The 15,443-nt window shown below is 48.5% G+C and overlaps 6 protein-coding genes across 6 annotated transcripts; 2 read left to right on the top strand and 4 right to left on the bottom strand.

The window, feature by feature from the left end:
- Positions 1-4: 4 nt before the first annotated feature.
- F5891DRAFT_992177 (histidine phosphatase superfamily) lies at positions 5-1,224 on the bottom strand. The gene is made up of 9 exons (XM_041378165.1): positions 1,126-1,224; positions 1,047-1,071; positions 984-990; positions 852-933; positions 581-791; positions 466-526; positions 298-421; positions 214-242; positions 5-158 (listed from the first exon to the last, which is right to left on the bottom strand). Exons 1-9 carry the CDS (start codon positions 1,163-1,165, stop codon positions 78-80), a joined length of 660 nt encoding a protein of 219 aa, XP_041233809.1. The 5' UTR covers positions 1,166-1,224; the 3' UTR covers positions 5-77.
- Positions 1,225-1,353: 129 nt separating this feature from the next.
- On the top strand, positions 1,354-5,188 carry F5891DRAFT_1124084 (Pep3/Vps18/deep orange family-domain-containing protein; the record flags this gene model as incomplete). Its single annotated transcript, XM_041363858.1, has 12 exons — positions 1,354-1,366; positions 1,417-1,550; positions 1,597-2,281; positions 2,330-2,434; positions 2,486-2,730; positions 2,782-2,949; positions 3,007-3,204; positions 3,262-3,435; positions 3,484-3,645; positions 3,695-4,269; positions 4,319-4,649; positions 4,709-5,188. 12 exons carry the CDS (start codon positions 1,354-1,356, stop codon positions 5,186-5,188), a joined length of 3,270 nt encoding a protein of 1,089 aa, XP_041233808.1.
- A 54-nt stretch (positions 5,189-5,242) lies between these two features.
- Positions 5,243-5,747, bottom strand: F5891DRAFT_1179743 (uncharacterized protein; the record flags this gene model as incomplete). Its single annotated transcript, XM_041365828.1, has 4 exons — positions 5,243-5,308; positions 5,356-5,428; positions 5,483-5,608; positions 5,659-5,747. 4 exons carry the CDS (start codon positions 5,745-5,747, stop codon positions 5,243-5,245), a joined length of 354 nt encoding a protein of 117 aa, XP_041233807.1.
- Positions 5,748-5,994: 247 nt separating this feature from the next.
- Positions 5,995-9,102, top strand: F5891DRAFT_1097559 (uncharacterized protein). The gene is made up of 2 exons (XM_041363530.1): positions 5,995-6,693; positions 6,744-9,102. The coding sequence occupies exons 1-2, from the start codon at positions 6,053-6,055 to the stop codon at positions 8,662-8,664; spliced, it is 2,562 nt and encodes an 853-aa protein (XP_041233806.1). The 5' UTR covers positions 5,995-6,052; the 3' UTR covers positions 8,665-9,102.
- On the bottom strand, positions 8,897-12,243 carry F5891DRAFT_1204739 (secretory pathway protein Sec39-domain-containing protein; the record flags this gene model as incomplete). The annotated part of the gene is made up of 3 exons (XM_041369011.1): positions 8,897-10,047; positions 10,099-10,258; positions 10,308-12,243. The coding sequence occupies 3 exons, from the start codon at positions 12,241-12,243 to the stop codon at positions 9,129-9,131; spliced, it is 3,015 nt and encodes a 1,004-aa protein (XP_041233805.1). The 3' UTR covers positions 8,897-9,128.
- A 2,277-nt stretch (positions 12,244-14,520) lies between these two features.
- F5891DRAFT_1124082 (uncharacterized protein) lies at positions 14,521-15,349 on the bottom strand (the record flags this gene model as incomplete). Its single annotated transcript, XM_041363857.1, has 6 exons — positions 14,521-14,535; positions 14,592-14,619; positions 14,674-14,750; positions 14,800-14,934; positions 15,005-15,232; positions 15,290-15,349. The coding sequence occupies 6 exons, from the start codon at positions 15,347-15,349 to the stop codon at positions 14,521-14,523; spliced, it is 543 nt and encodes a 180-aa protein (XP_041233804.1).
- Between the last annotated feature and the right edge of the window lie 94 nt (positions 15,350-15,443).

Below are 15,443 nucleotides of genomic sequence, written 5' to 3'. Positions count from 1 at the left end.
GGGCTAGGGAACACAAATTCACATATTTCGAAGCCTGTGACAAGGTCTCAAGGTCTACATCTAGCACATACAACAAACTACTTGAGGTCAGCATACAGATTCAAAGCATTCAAAGCTGGTTCATCGAGGGAGTTATGATTATAGCTCAGGACAGAGACCTTACCAACGTCTTTAGTTCCCCTTATTAATAGCACAACTAAAAAATGCACTTACTCCTCCAGGTTCAACGTTGAAACGAGTTCCTGATGATCAAACTTGAACACAAGATATTACAAACAACAGTCGGTTGTATCATACCTAAAGCGAGTTCGAATTTTATCCATCGGGAAATGAGGACACGATTGAAGTGGCCATGAGCAATGATTAGCACGTCGCGTGTTCCCTTGCCCTCTTCGAAATATTGTCTATGGTACTCACGAACCTGACAGAAATGAGATTTGCAGAATATGCAACTAAAGCACCAACCTTAGCGATCACAGAATCAACGCGATCGCGCATCTCCTGAGCACTCTCGCCTCCGGGACAGCTACATTGGTCAGGTCGATCGGGAAACATTGAATGAGACCTGGTGACAACTTACCCGTCTCTCCAAATATCCCATTTAGGGTCTATGGCAAGAATTTCATGTTTGAACAAGCCTTCGTACTTCCCATAGTCCCATTCTCTAACGGACTCATCGATGATATGGTCCGGGACCTTGGACAAATGTTCGAATAACAGGTGGAATGTTCTGTGCGCTCGCTGACGAGGAGATATAAGGGCAACACAGAGATTCTGTGGATCGATGGGTTCTTCAAAGCAGGAACAGTATCAATCGGGCAACCAATGTAAACAAGGTATATGATACTGACTGCCTTCGCCGACCAAGACGTGTGCTTTGGACTTGATTTGTTCCTCTCCACGGACTGTCAGAGGAATGTCGCTTGTTCCAGTCTAGCGAGGTCGTGTTGACACATCGAAACGAGAATGTCTCGAGTACTTACGTGCCGTCTATCGCAATAAAATATGAGCCATGACTACACCCCTTATAAGCCCAAGGACCTCACCCATTCAGGGACCATTCTGTTTCACCTTTAAAGGAAATCCGAGTTAACTCTTCTACTTAGTGAATAGTACTGTGCGCACCATGTCGAATAAGAAACAGTCTTGGTGTTGGAGGGGTCATGATGCTGATAGAGTTAACACTGATATCGATGATCAGTGAGTGAAACCGAGAACTGTGGGTAATAGAAGGTGGCCATCCTAAATTGGTCCCGCTTAAGTGGTAGTGACTAAGTATAATAAGACTGAGTGCTGTAACTTGAAACAATTTATACAAGTCACCACCCGAAGCCACAGTTTGCCATCTGTGCCATGTTTGACGACTGTAACGTCTCGCGGTTATATCTTGACGTCATTTGCTAACGATACACGTAGTCGTCGAGCACGCTGCTCCAACAGCAGGTCATTCTCGTGGCACTGCGCCTCTTCCACAAGTCCAGTACGAGGGTTACGAGCCGTCACCTTATGACAGCGAAATTCACGCCGAATTAGAACATACTGGAGCCTTGGTATGTGAACAAATATCAGAAGAATTCATTCACTGAATCTCCAAAGGATGCTCCATTACCGACCGCCAACACACCATTATTCGACCTCGGACGTGTCCAATATACGCTTCCATCTCCTCTCGTGTCTTTGGCAGTCTCCTCAGATGTTCTTGCCATGGCATTAGCGTCAAATACCATAGTCCTCATCGAGCTCTCTCATGCAGAGCATGTCGTTACGATCCCCATCCCACGAAAAGCGACCGAATTGATTATACACAAGATCTTCCTCGACCCATCAGGCCGCCATCTTATCATCACTTCCACTCAAGGCGAGAACTGGTATTTATACCGTGGCTGGAAGAAGCCTAGGCAACTCAAGTCGTTCAAGATGGTAATCGAGAGCGTTGCGTGGAATAAGGCTGCGTTATTGGCATCCACCCACTCCATGTCAACAAGAGAATTTTTGATCGGCACGCGGAATGGTGGTATATTCGAAGCTGTGTTAGATGCTGGCGAGGATTTCTTCAAATCACAGGAACGGTACTTGCAGCTTCTGTTTACCCTCCCTGAAAAGTATCCAGTCACCGGTATCAAGTTTGACCTATTTCCCCCCTCTGATTTGCGGAATGCCCTGGTTGTCGTTACGACTCCTTCACGAATATATCAATTTGCAGGCTCACCAGATCGGCGGTCAGAGGAGGGCGGTCGTGTTTTCTCTTCCTTGTTCGCCGCATATCGGGAAATTACGCCGAGTAAGTATTGGGTGCTTAGCAGCATAGCTCTTTGCTGACATGAATAAGAAATATCCGAACTACCTGGAAATCTGCAGTATTCCGAACTTCATTTCTACACCCCTAACTCAGACCAAGCACTGTCCCTCCCGAAGAATCTTGCTTGGATGACTGGTGTGTTTCTTTGTGTTTATGATTTCCTTCACCTAATGCGAACGTTCGTAGCTCCTGGTATTTATCACGGGACGCTCAACTTCGACCCGAATTCTGACGACCACATCGATTCAACACAACTCCATCCATACCCATCTTTCTTACCTGGCACATCCCCTGATACCTCTCAGTCACCCCCAGAAGTCCCAGTCTCCATTTCCCTGACGGAGTTTCACTTCATCTTGCTATACAGGGACCGAATTGTTGGTATTTCCACCTTGAATGGAAAGCAGACTTATGAGGATGCCATACCGTTGGTAAGTCATACGTACCAACGTAGGTCACATTGTTGCTGAGGATTGACTTAGAGGCCAAATGAAGTCGTACGAGGACTTGCTGCTGACCCAGTTCGTAAAACATATTGGGCCTACACGGATCAATCCATTTTCGAGCTTATCGTTGGCAATGAGAATCGGGACGTCTGGCAGATATATCTAGCTCAGCAGAAGTTTGACATTGCACTTCGGTATGCAAAGGTCGGTAATATTGTATAGTTCACCTTCACTGGATGCTGACTGATTAGTTGAGTGCAGACGGCGGGCCAGCGAGATAGCATCCTGTCTGCTCAAGCCCATGCATTTTTTGATGAGGGTCGTTATTTCCAGGCTGCACAGTGCTATTCTCAATGTTCTGCGCCATTCGAGGAAGTTGCATTAAAGTTCTTGGATGCTGGCGAACGGGATGCACTGCGCTCGTACTTGATTTCAAGACTCGAGCGGACACGGAAGTCGGTGAGTTTTTCCTCTGCGATATCCAGCAATTGGGCCCTCACTGTCTTTCCATGGTAGGACTTGACTCAGCGGATGATGTTGGCAACATGGCTCGTCGAATTCTATCTGAGCAGATGTAATGAACTGGACAACCTGTGTGCTTCTGAATTGGTGACCAGCGATGCCGAAAACCTGCAAACTCAGCGTGCGATACTCGAAGACGACCTACGACAATTCTTCGATACATATAAGGTACACCATTCTATGCATGATTTACTCACTTGAACATATCTTCCCCAGAGTAATCTAGACAAAAATGTTGTTTATGAATTGATTCAAGGTCATGGGCGGACTGACATGTTCCTACACTACGCTACGGCGGTCGGTGACTTCGAACGCGTTATTGCACACTGGATATTAGAAGAACAGTGGACCAAGGCCATTGATGTACTCAACCGCCAGGTAAACATTACACTCGTGCACCGCAATATCCCTGACTAACTGGAGGAAGACGAACCCCGAGTTATACTACCGCTTCGGTACCGTGCTGACCAGGCAAGCACCCAAGGAGATGATTGAATCCTGGTTAAAACAACCGTCTTTGGACCCCTTGCGCCTCATTCCTTCCCTACTGCAGCTGCAGCATCTCCCTCGCGACCCGCTGTCTCCCGACCACGCTGTGCGGTACCTCAGTTACGTGGTGTTTGAACAGGGTGACAAGTCACCGATGGTTCATAACCTTCTCGTGACATTCCTTGCGACTCGGCTCCCTCGTTCTTCAGAAGAGGATGGCCCATTGCTAAATTTCTTGACCTCTGCGCCCTCGGATCCGATGACAGGCAAACCATACTATGACCTCGACTACGCTCTTCGAGTGTGCAAAAGAACGGGGCGCATTCAATCATGCGTTCACATTTATTCACAAATGGGTCTTTGGGAAAATAGCGTGGACCTGGCATTGGAGAAGGGTGACTTGGAGCTCGCAAAGGAAAATGCCAACAAACCGGAGGACGACGCACCGTTGCAGAAGAAGCTTTGGCTCAAGATTGCACGATACGTGGTGCAGGATAAACAGGACATTAAAACGCAAGTGAGATCTTCGTCAGTGGGTCTTCCTGCTCATGAGTCTGTGTAGCGCAATGCAATTCTTGGAGAACACGAATATACTCAAGATTGAGGATATTTTGCCCTTCTTCCCTGATTTCGTCGTTATCGACGACTTCAAGGAGGAAATCGCGCATGCTTTGGAAGGTTACTCAGCCCACATCGATGACTTGAAACGAGAGATGGACGATGCGACTCGTACTGCGGAGTCGATCAAGCAGGACATCGCTGAGTTGAAGAATCGTTTCGTAACTATCGATGCGGGGGAAAGGTGCTCCGTTTGTTCGCAGCCTTTGTTAACGAGGCAGTTTTATGTCTTCCCCTGCCAGCACACCTTCCATGCAGATTGTCTGATCGGATTGGTATGTTTACTCTTGCTATTAAAGAGAAAAAAATTGTACTGAATTGCACGGTCGTCAAGGCAAAAGAATATCTTCCTACACATGCGCTCCGGCGGATCATTACTCTGCAGACGGAGCTGGTGAAGGGAGGTCAAAAAACCAATCTTGATAATGCAGTTTCTGTTACGCCAAACGGGCATTCACGCCAGGCAGCTCAACAGCGCACACTCCTGTCTGCTAGCTTTGGAAGTCCTGTACAGAATGGTAGCAAGGCAGCGAATCTCCTCGGACGAAATCTACTTTCTGCTGGAGACCGCCTGAGAGATCTTATTGTTCCAGATGCGCTGGCTTCGGTTGTATCTGCACCGGGGTGGATACCGGGTATGAGTGGGGGAAAAAAGGTTGGGGTGGATAAAGACATTGAGAAGAAGGTAGAGAAGTTACGGGCCGAGCTGGACGACGTTCTCGCGAGCAGTTGTCCGCTATGCGAGAGTGTGGTTGCAGGGTTGGATAAGCCATTCGTGAAACCAGGTGAATTGGACACGACCTGGACGCTGTAGGGACGGTACATTGTATGGACATGGCATGCTCTAATACAATATCTCTAGCAGTGGTTAACCATGAATCTTTTTTGTGCGTCCTGCTTTTCGTCGTAGCCTCGCGGTCTTTCTAGCTCCCATCTTGTTTACAATCAGTATTGAAAGGGGGATACAGGACCTGGATGTACCTTTGCTTTGTCTTCTTCCAGTCTGCGCCGCTCCTCCGCTGCGTTTTTCCTCTCGAGGGTGATTTCTCGTCTCCTACGCCACAGGATTAGATGTGATCCCCAACACGATGCACAGATTATCGCTCACCGTTGCTTCTCAGCATTTTTCTCATTTTTGAGCTCAGTTTCCAACTTCTTTGCGGCGTTGGTTTTTGTAGTCTTCTTCATTCGTTCCTCAAAGTTGGACCTGTGTCCGGCAGAGCATTGCGTTCGACTAGTTGCGGAATGATGTTTTGTCCAGATTGAGTGAATTATGGTACGTACAAGGTAGCTGATTTTTGTGCCTTCCATGATTTCCCAGAGACACGTCCATGTGATGAGGAAGTGAGAGGGACAAGCTCTTCTGACTCCATTGTGGTATGATGAAGACGTTCATGTCCATATTAGGATGGTGGGGTGAAGTATTACGTAAGTTAATTTAATGATGAGTCTCCAAGGTGAATTGTTCTCGAAGTTACTTAAGTTATGTTTTTTTTCTTGGTTGATGCGTACTCTCGCGTACCGATCGAGGCCCTGTACGTACCATCGGAGGATAGTTTAATAAAATTAATTTTGTAAAGCGAATGACTTTGTTTTTGATACGTGGGATTATTTATATTTCATAATGTGTTAGAACCAAGTTGGAAGCATATCTTACCTTGGACCAAGTTCTGCGGTCATGTTGAGGTCCGTCCATTCTCCATGGGACCCTCAAGACGACCTTCGAAGCGCCCGCTCCTATGCTCCTCATCACACCCATTTTTCCTCAATATCCGAATTTCCCGATTCCCCATCAGTCTACAGTCACGCTTACTTCTCTCCAGACAGCAGGGATATCGAACCGAATATTAGTTCATATTGTTATGATGGACCAGACACCTCCAGCCAGCGTCGGTTATCCGTGTCCAACTCCGACTACCTTGATGATCATGCAGCGAGTAGCTTGGACCTTGATGATGAGGACGCTGCGAGTGTTTTAATTAACACTGCAGATGCAACTGACGACACGGAGAATGACGACGAAGATGATGATTCCTCCCATAGGATCAGCGTTCAGGGCCCAAAGATACGGTTTCACTCTCGAGCTCCTTGGGAAACTGGAGAAGACACCATTGACGAGAACGACTCGGATCATAGTGCCATGTCCATTGCGTTTGGCAAGAAAGTCAAAAGTAAGGCTACGAAGGCTGATCTCATGCGGCACTTTGGCAAGAGTTCCTCCGCCAGACCCAGCGCCGAGTCAACCCGTTCTCAGCTTCAGTCCAATGGTTCTTTTGAAATTATTGCGGGTAATCATTCTAACTCGCGGGGTGCCTTATAGTACGTGTTTGTCTCTCTTAGTGTGTGACGTTTTGACCCCCAACATTCAGCACCCTGGCCCAAGAATCACTCTCGACCTCCTCTTTGACTGTTCCCACCTCTCAACGGTTTCCTGCCCCTTCGCTAAGAAATCGCCACAATTTTTCTCTTCCCCGCACCACAAACTATCCACCCACAACTCACTATGACGAACATACGCCAGAAGAAACACAGTCTGCCACTAGTTCCTTGCGAGAGATGGGACACATTTCTCGGCCGTCGTCCTCCACACAAGATACACCCGCACCATACTCTCCAGCTTCGGAGGTTACACGAGGTCACGAACGTAGTGATACTGTCTCGTCGTTTCAGACTTCCCAATGTCGCCTGTCTCACGAGGACTTCGTACATCCCTATGCCAACCCTGATTTGGTGGCTTCTTATACCCCTCCTAGACCTGCTCAGTTCCGTTCTGCCTTTGGACATGTCTCGCGATGTGATTCGGCCGCCACCGTAATTGACTCACTAAGTTCGCGGTCCGGTGCTTTCTCATCTACTATAACACCAGACACCTCTGCCTCATCCATACCATCACGAGATCACATCCCTTCCACAGGCATGCGCGTTCATGGCAAAGATATTTCTCCTCCCATCACAGTCCTCCACTCCAACGACCTCAATTCCGCGCAATGCGATCAGAGCACCAACTTACCGTCTTTTCAACCCCCACCCGTAATTGAAGGTGTCCCAGGTTGGAATGCTTATCCCTCTCCAACTGTCACTTTGATATCGCTGCAGGAGGCACAAGCGAGAGAAAGGACCCGCAGTGCTACCGCCAATGCCATGGTTTCGTCCCCCTCTCAGGTCCATGAGACTACTTCGCGCGTTCCTTTTCCTGAGCCAGACGACTCTGCCAGTATAGCGAGTACTGAGACTTCCGCTACTGGCAACTTCAAGCGGGTTCGTGCTCGCTCCACTAGTGCTGGCGCTCGTGCCAAAGGTGTCCTTCATTCAGTTGTTGCGGCGTCTTTCCATAGTAAGCCTGAGCGACGGGGTTCAGAACCCGATGTCGCTAATTCCAGCGGACAAACCCTGAAACACAAGAAAAGCGGGTTTATGAGACTCTTTAACGGGCGTGAGCGGGAGAAATGTCGCGACAAGGGGAGGAGTCCGCCGCCCCCAGTTCCGCCTTTACATGGTGTTTACTCAGACTACCCTCACGCAGGGAACGAAGGTAGCAAATCGTCGCTTCCGACAATCCCACCTCGCTTGTCGTCCTTAAGCTCAGATACCGGGAGCAGCACTGCCCTCAACGAGTCTTCATCGGATGCCGAACAGGAGTTTTCCCCAAAGTTGTCCTCACCTTCGCTGAAGCGCGTCCCACCTTCATTGTACATATCCACTGGCGCATCAAATCGCTCTCCAATCTGCGCTGAACCTCGACCCACAGACCAGGCTCAGTCACCCCAGTCTGGGAACAGAACACCTGGGCGTCCTCAGCTTGGGGCCATTGACTTTCAAGCTCTCAAACTACGCCCAATGTCTACGACGTTCAGCTCTCAATTTGCTGACATTGTTGCCATCCCAGAGGTAGAGCATGCGCCAGAACTCGAACTGGACACGCCGACATCTACGATCAGTTCAGTGACAGCGCTCTCGCCCTTCACTCCTGGATTGTCGCGACCCAGCGATGATAAATCATCGCCAGTGGAACAGTCCCTCGTAATCAAGACTTTGCAAGAGCAGATGATAGCGTCGAAGAAGGCCTGGCAACGCCAGATCTGGGAACTGCAAGTTCAAGTGAAGGACCTGCAAGCTGAAATCGAGGACCTCCATGCTGTGAATGAAGACAAAGGATATTGCGAACACTGCGGTAGGGGTGATCTCAGAAAGGAGCGTGAAGCTTCTAATGCAGAAACGAAGAAAATTGGTGTTGTCGACAGACCTAGAGGACGCACGGGCGATACCACTCGCTTCGTCAGCAGGATCTAGGCTGGCGTCTGCCAATCACCACGACTACCCCAGTCACTTATCTAGGAAGGTTGGATTGCTACCATGGTACTCGTCACTCATTATTTCTTGTTTGGGCCACATTAAATATGACTGCTAATCAGTCGATTGTGTGCGTTTTGATATCTGGGCTTACACTATCCATCTAGCTCTTGTCTTTATGTATAACTTCTTGTTTTTCCTCCCCCGTCGCTAATTAGGTATAATTCTATTCATCTTATAAACTTATCAGTAACTTACCACATTCTTTCTGGCGCCTTCCCCATTGTCGTTCATTGTTGATACCTTTGATTTGTTCCTCCAGTTCACATATACCTCTCAATCGGCATATCTCTTTGAGTACTGTATACTGTTAGTTATGTTTTCTCGCAAGCAGATGTATGTGATATATGGAAACAGTCTAGCTGTCCAAAAGTCCTATGCATGTATATAAGAGTTCGACCACCTCAGCTCTCGTCGTCTGCCCCCAACAGCCAGCCAAGGCCTCGTTGAAGCACTCGACTTGCTTGTTGGGAGACGTCTTCACCATCCAGCCTACGGTGGCTTTCGTCGCGACTTCCCGACCTGGCTTGACCCTCGCGACTCTCCGAACGCTCGCGTCCACCAACTCTGAAGGGGAAATTAGATGCCACGCGGCTGAAGGCTCGACCAGCGAGGGCAGCCGCATCCTCGGCATTAAGAAGGGGAGTTGTGGGAACATGGAGATTTTTTAAGCGTGATTGCAGGGAAGAGACAGGTTTTGTAGTAGCAGGTTTCGGACGAGGGGAATGATCAGCAAGCCGTTCCTTGCGCACCTCCAAATCCTCTTGTTCCATTCGCCGCCAAGGAATCAAAATATCGTTCAGTTTGTCTGCCGGGCACAGCTCCAGCGCACGACCCATAAGCGTGAGCTTCTGTTCAACGTCCGGGAATTCTGGATGCCGCCCAAGCTGGAAGCAGGCGAGCCAGCAAACTTCGCTGGCCTCCTGGAGTCGTGGGTCCTCTGACCCTGATGATGGAATAGCTGAGCGAAGCTTGAACACTACGTCGATCATCTTTTGGTTCGTGTCAAAAGCCCGAGTAAAATCCTCCGCTTGTAATGCGGCGTCAGATATCATTGCGAGAGTCTTCACCTCTGCAACAACGTCGTCTCGGAACCCGAGTTTGTGAAGGAGGTCAAGCATTACTTGTGTATGCTTATAGGCGTCTGCATTGCTCGAAAGGACCCGGGAGATCAGGGACAGGCGGTCTTTAGTGAGTCGTATCTCAATGGGTAAAATGGAAATTCCTGGTCGAGACATGACATTGAATGAAGAGAGGCGGGATGTGGCTTCGATGAAATCTCGCTCCTTTGTTAACTGTTGAGATGGCGCAGGAACGTCCAAGCTAAAGGGAGTATATGAGTACCTGGTATCCTCCGGCATTATGAGAGCTCACCAGTCATAGGCAAGCTTCATGTCGCCAACTTTGTAATTAGCGGAGCTTGCGTTATCATAAAACTCGCGAGACGCGGCAAGGCAGAGATCTTCAATTTTGGAGGATTTAAGGGCTAGCTTGCTGTGCTTGGAATGAATAAGGTCTTTGGCGATATCAAATCCTGATTGACGGTTGAGCATCGAGTCAAGACCAAAAGCTGGTATACTCACGACCAGAGCTCAGAAGCCCGCTGAAAAATATGGATGACACCTCTTCTTCCGTCAAAAGTCCAAAGGCACTTGGTACACCAGATTCATTCCTTCCACAAAGTTTTAGCATGTCATCAAGCAACCATTCCCAGTCCTCCATCTCGCCAAGTTTGTCGGCGGTGGTACCAGTACGACGAGCCATCCTGTTGGCCCAAGCACGCTGTTCTGTGGCATTGCCTGCGCTCTGGAGGAACCAGCGTAATGGTGCGGGAACGTTCCACCGCGCAAATATCTCTCCGGATTCAAGATGGACGTCAAGAATATCAAGGGCACGCGAAAGCGAGGCGACTGGAAGAGGCTTGAAGAAAAAAAGTAGATCTGCAGCGCTACACCGAGGGTGCGCTGTAGATGGCGTCACGAATTCCCCAAGAGAAACGATCGTAGCATCTGCTTCATCTGCTTGGTCTTCGGGACTTGGGCCAATGTCCCATGCGGGAAGGCACTCAAAAATTCGGCTCATTGTGACCCACTCGGTGAGGCTGTTGCTGCCGTAAAGGCAAGCCAGAGCAAGCCGTGCAACGTCCTCATCATTCTTGATGACCCTTTGTGGTGGAAGTAAAGTCGGTTTGGAGGCTTCACTGACTGCCGCGACAATATCCAACGGTGCACCAAGAATGTAATTATGAAGAAGACGGTCAGGAAGGTCTGGGTCAGGCTGACCAGCTCGTTCCGACCGCGACTCCAAAACGAAGAGATAGGGCATGATGAACCGCGAGATATCCTTAGCTACGGTGTCTGTTGTTGAATGAGCTAGGTATGCACCCACGACTTGGGACGGTTCCATGCTACGCCAGCGCGCTAAAGTCCAATCCTCATCATCTTGAGCCCACGCCTGAGGAATGTCGTAAACCAACCGGGTCATCAAGCTCAGATCTTCTCCTAGCTCGTCAAGGTCTGGGATGCCTAGCGAGCCACCATGCTGCACAAGGGAAAGTGCTATGTCTAGCATCCCTGTCGATGATATGACCTGGTCGACACGTCTCCGGTACCAACCAGTCAGTTGCTGTGCAGACAGCAGCTGACCTTCTTGAGAAGTAACGTTGGCTGAAGAGCGATGCAGGGCTTCGAATTCAGCTGAGAGCTTCATTTGTGCAAGAGCCGCTTGAACCTCTCTTGACTCTACCCAATCTTCTTCTGTCCGCCATTTGTGTAACGGGCTTGCGAGCTCTTTGTCTGTGGCCACATCATAGGCTGGAAGAACGTCATGGTAGTCGGAAGGGTTAGAGTGACACGGTATGCTTTCCAGAATGGTGAAGCGGGATGGCCACAGACACGAGCGGTGATACGTTAGAAGTGTTCGTACAGCGCCGAAACACTCTTGTGATGCATAGAAGCATGCCATATCCAAAAAGTCCTCTGTCAAAAAGTCCTGTAGCGGTATAGGAGGTTGAACAGGAGTTGCTGCGTGAGCAATGATAGAAGCTTCCACTTCCTCTTTCCAAGGGTCATCCTCCCATTCTTCATCGATGCCTGGATTGTCTTCCTCGTCTCTCTTCTTCGCCAGAAGCTCCTTATAGATCTCGGCGAAGGAATTCAGTCTGTCGAGGCGTGCAAGTAGAGCAGTCCGAATGAGACACAGTTGAGCATCTTCAGGTGTGTCAGTGAAGTACGCGCTAAGCAGTTCTTTAGGCTCATTTACAGCGTCAGAACTTCCAGAAGCCCTAGAGGGTAGGAGAAGGACCTCTTTGCACCTCTGCACTGCTGCGCTCGTTCGAGTGATTCCAAGCTCGATGAGGGAACGTTGAACTACTTCGTCGCTCACGAACCGGTCGACGCAGGCAGCTGCCACCCACAGGTCATCGTTGGCTGGGACAAGAGTGTCCTGAACATCGCTGACTGTAATTTCCTGGTCTTTGAGAGTTTCCCAGCGAGTATATGACGACTCAGTGGAGACCATGGTGGTAATGAGGATATGATGAACGACCTTGGGGCCTCGAGTTAGTAGTACTTGCTACACTCTGCAAAGTACGCCACGTGCATACCACCTGCGTGTGATTACATCAAGTGTTGTGAAGTTGTGATCAAACCTTATAATCAACTCGAATATTTAGTTCAGCATGAGTCAGTCTTTGAAGGCTAGAAGTTTAATTGCTGCACCTCCATCATCTCCAAACATCCATCCTAATATACCGTCACAGGTTGGAGACGGTCCCCGACCAGTGACCGTACAGCCCAGAAACCCGTATGTTTTCATACCATTTCTTTCTTCTCAAGAATCATGTTTACTGATCTGAGGCATGTATGAAATATTTATTGTAGTGTCATCGTGCCCATAAAATGAGTCTGTCCGAATCATTTGCAAGGCACTTCTCACCGACTTTCAGAGCGAGCCCTTCCGCTCAGACTCGTGACCAGTCTGTCTACCTTCCGCTACCCACCTGGGCAAGCTATTGATAGGATCGACTTGTAGGGAGAACACTCTGATGCTAGTGATTCAGAGGGTAGCAGGCCACTGACATTCAAGCAGCCACCTCCAGAAATATTATTGGATAGTCTTTCTAAATGCATCCTTGGCTGGCGCAGCGAACAAAGAGAACTTTAGTTCCTGCCTGCAAATTTTGGCAGGAGATCAGCACCCCTCCGTTATACGGAGAAATACATCTTCGCCGCATCGGAATGTACTCCCCAGTACTTTGCAGTGCAATACGCAACTTGACGAGATGATTATGGTCATCAATGTCTTGCCATGTAATGTCCCGGTACCTGCAACGCATCTTGGGGATGAGCCCAAATGCTACGCGATTATCATTAAAGTGGGCGTCAGCTACCTATCGGTATTCTCTATACGCCAGTATGACCCCTCGAAAGTAATCCACCTCGACGTTGGAAAGGAGCGGTTGTCAGTAATTTTTATATGCCTTCCGCAGTGCAAAAATCTCACCATCTTGTTTTTGTCCTTGATACCTACGACAAGGATTGTGTCAATATTTTACCCCTCGAACACCTCCAGGAATGTTAGATTACCGTGTCGTGGTTCTCCTACTGCAGATTAGACTTCCTTAATGCAATCGCTCTGAAGTGGAAACTGCCTTGCCTTCGCCGTGTCACGGGTATGAATGGCAACTCAAACCATCCCAAGTCTCACTACTTACCTCAAATTTTTGGTTGCACACAAAAAACACTTGGAAGACTTTCCATCACTGCTCCCCTCAACCGCACACAGTGAGCCATTGAACTTCTTCTGCGTTTGAAACGTGTTCAGTCGGTTATAGGCCGCTACCCTGCTGGAACACCTTGCAATATTCTCACATAGTATGACGGAACTCACAGAATCGGCCCTTGAGCCCCTTCTGGGGAATCTGGGCATGCAAAATGTCCACTGATGTCTTCTAGACCATTGTTCCTCACCTATATATGGGAGGGCTTTGTTACACAAGACTTTGCGGCGGATAGATATCTGGTGGCACCTCTCCCCAGTGCCACACAGGTGTTATGGAAGTCTCAGTGCTTTCGGAAACTCCAAGCCATTGGGCTTTTGAATCGGGCGCTGTTCAGAACTACAAGGCTACGCCTCCACATCGTCATCCCTCCTGACTCGGTGCAGCACCGCGAGACCTTGGAGTGGCGTTTTACAGGGGTCCAGAGTCATGTGCAAGATGATGCAGGACATATACGACATGGCCGCATGTGCTGGCCATGAATCGCTCGGAAGCATAGATCACACCGACATCGATTCGATGACAGGAGACTCCAACTACGACAGTGATGACGAGACATTCAAAAGCGTCTCCTTAGTATCATATTCAGCATATGACAGCGAGGGGGATCTAGAAACGGCTGAATATTTCCCGTTTGTTTGTTACGATGATATATAGAGGCCTCGAGGACGAAACGAACGTAGGTCTTGAGATGGCATTGCACATTTACCGGGACATTTCGGGCACATGGTGTTACTGCGGTCGATGATGTACTTCACGTCTTGTGACGAGCATTCAGCGCTCAACGTAAATATGTAGGATCATATCCGTACATATGGCTTTTACTTCGATAAATAGTCAGAACTTTCTTCCGTAAGGTGAAACTACGATACTTTTACCAGAGTAAAGAGATGATATGCGGTCTACGCGTGGCCAAGCACTACAAAACCACTGACATGTGAACGGCTAATCTAAGATGTGTGGGTCCATGAACCTCCCATACCAAAAGAAAGGAAGAGAAATGAAAACTGGAGCGATCAAAACAAGGTTTCCTAAGGCAACGATGTAAACAGATGACAAGCTTTTGACGTAGCATTTATGAGCTTACCTCGTCTCTTAGGTATTCACCAACATCACTAGGAAAGGATGCTTCGTAAGACACAGCAAACGTGATGATGAATAGAACCTACGCTTGATGAAAGACAATTATGGCTGTTGGGTCTAGTTTCCGGGTATCTACTGTTGACCGAGCTGTGACGCCAAAGCCCTGCCAAAATGATGAGTCTGGGCCGAAGGCATCAGAAAAGAGTACGTACTAATGGTACATCATTCATACTGAAGACTACCACCCCTTGATGTTCAGGAGTATCTTCTGTTATGCGGCCAAGATGCGCCTTCACAACATGATTACCGTACAGAAACGGCATCTCTCCGTTTGGTTTGATCCAAACCTATCGGACGTCAAAGTAAATAATTGCGTTACAAAAACTACCAGAAGGGCAGCAAGTCCATAGAACACACCTTATATTTTGCATATTGTGCAATATGGTCAAGCGCTGTTATGTGCAACTTGAACTTGCCACTTTTACTGAATTTTCCGAAGCAAGTGCCAACGCTGACGAAGTTTGGCCGAGCGACCGATATGCTCATGCGCATCGACGATTCTGAGACATAGTAGACCCTATCTTTATGCAGTCTGAAACAATATGGCTCATCCTTGCGGTCGATGAGGTGGATGAGGTTCTTTCCCTAATTTTTATAGGGTCAGTGAAGAAGGGGTATCAAAACAGAGGCGATTATACGCACGATGTAGTTTGCAAGTTTTGTGAAAACTGCTTTGCTCTCGTCTTCTGTGAGGGGACGCATTGCAAAGTTGAAGTTACTTGGAGCGAACCGTAAAGATGAGGCTAAAGTGACAGTTTGCAATGAAATTGACTTTGAAATAAATAGATTTCCGAGT

Source organism: Suillus fuscotomentosus (assembly GCF_016647785.1).
Source record: "Suillus fuscotomentosus strain FC203 chromosome Unknown F5891scaffold_1, whole genome shotgun sequence".
NCBI lineage: Eukaryota > Fungi > Basidiomycota > Agaricomycetes > Boletales > Suillaceae > Suillus > Suillus fuscotomentosus.
Note: the sequence above shows the minus strand (reverse complement) of the source record. Positions and strands in the feature narration are given on the sequence as shown.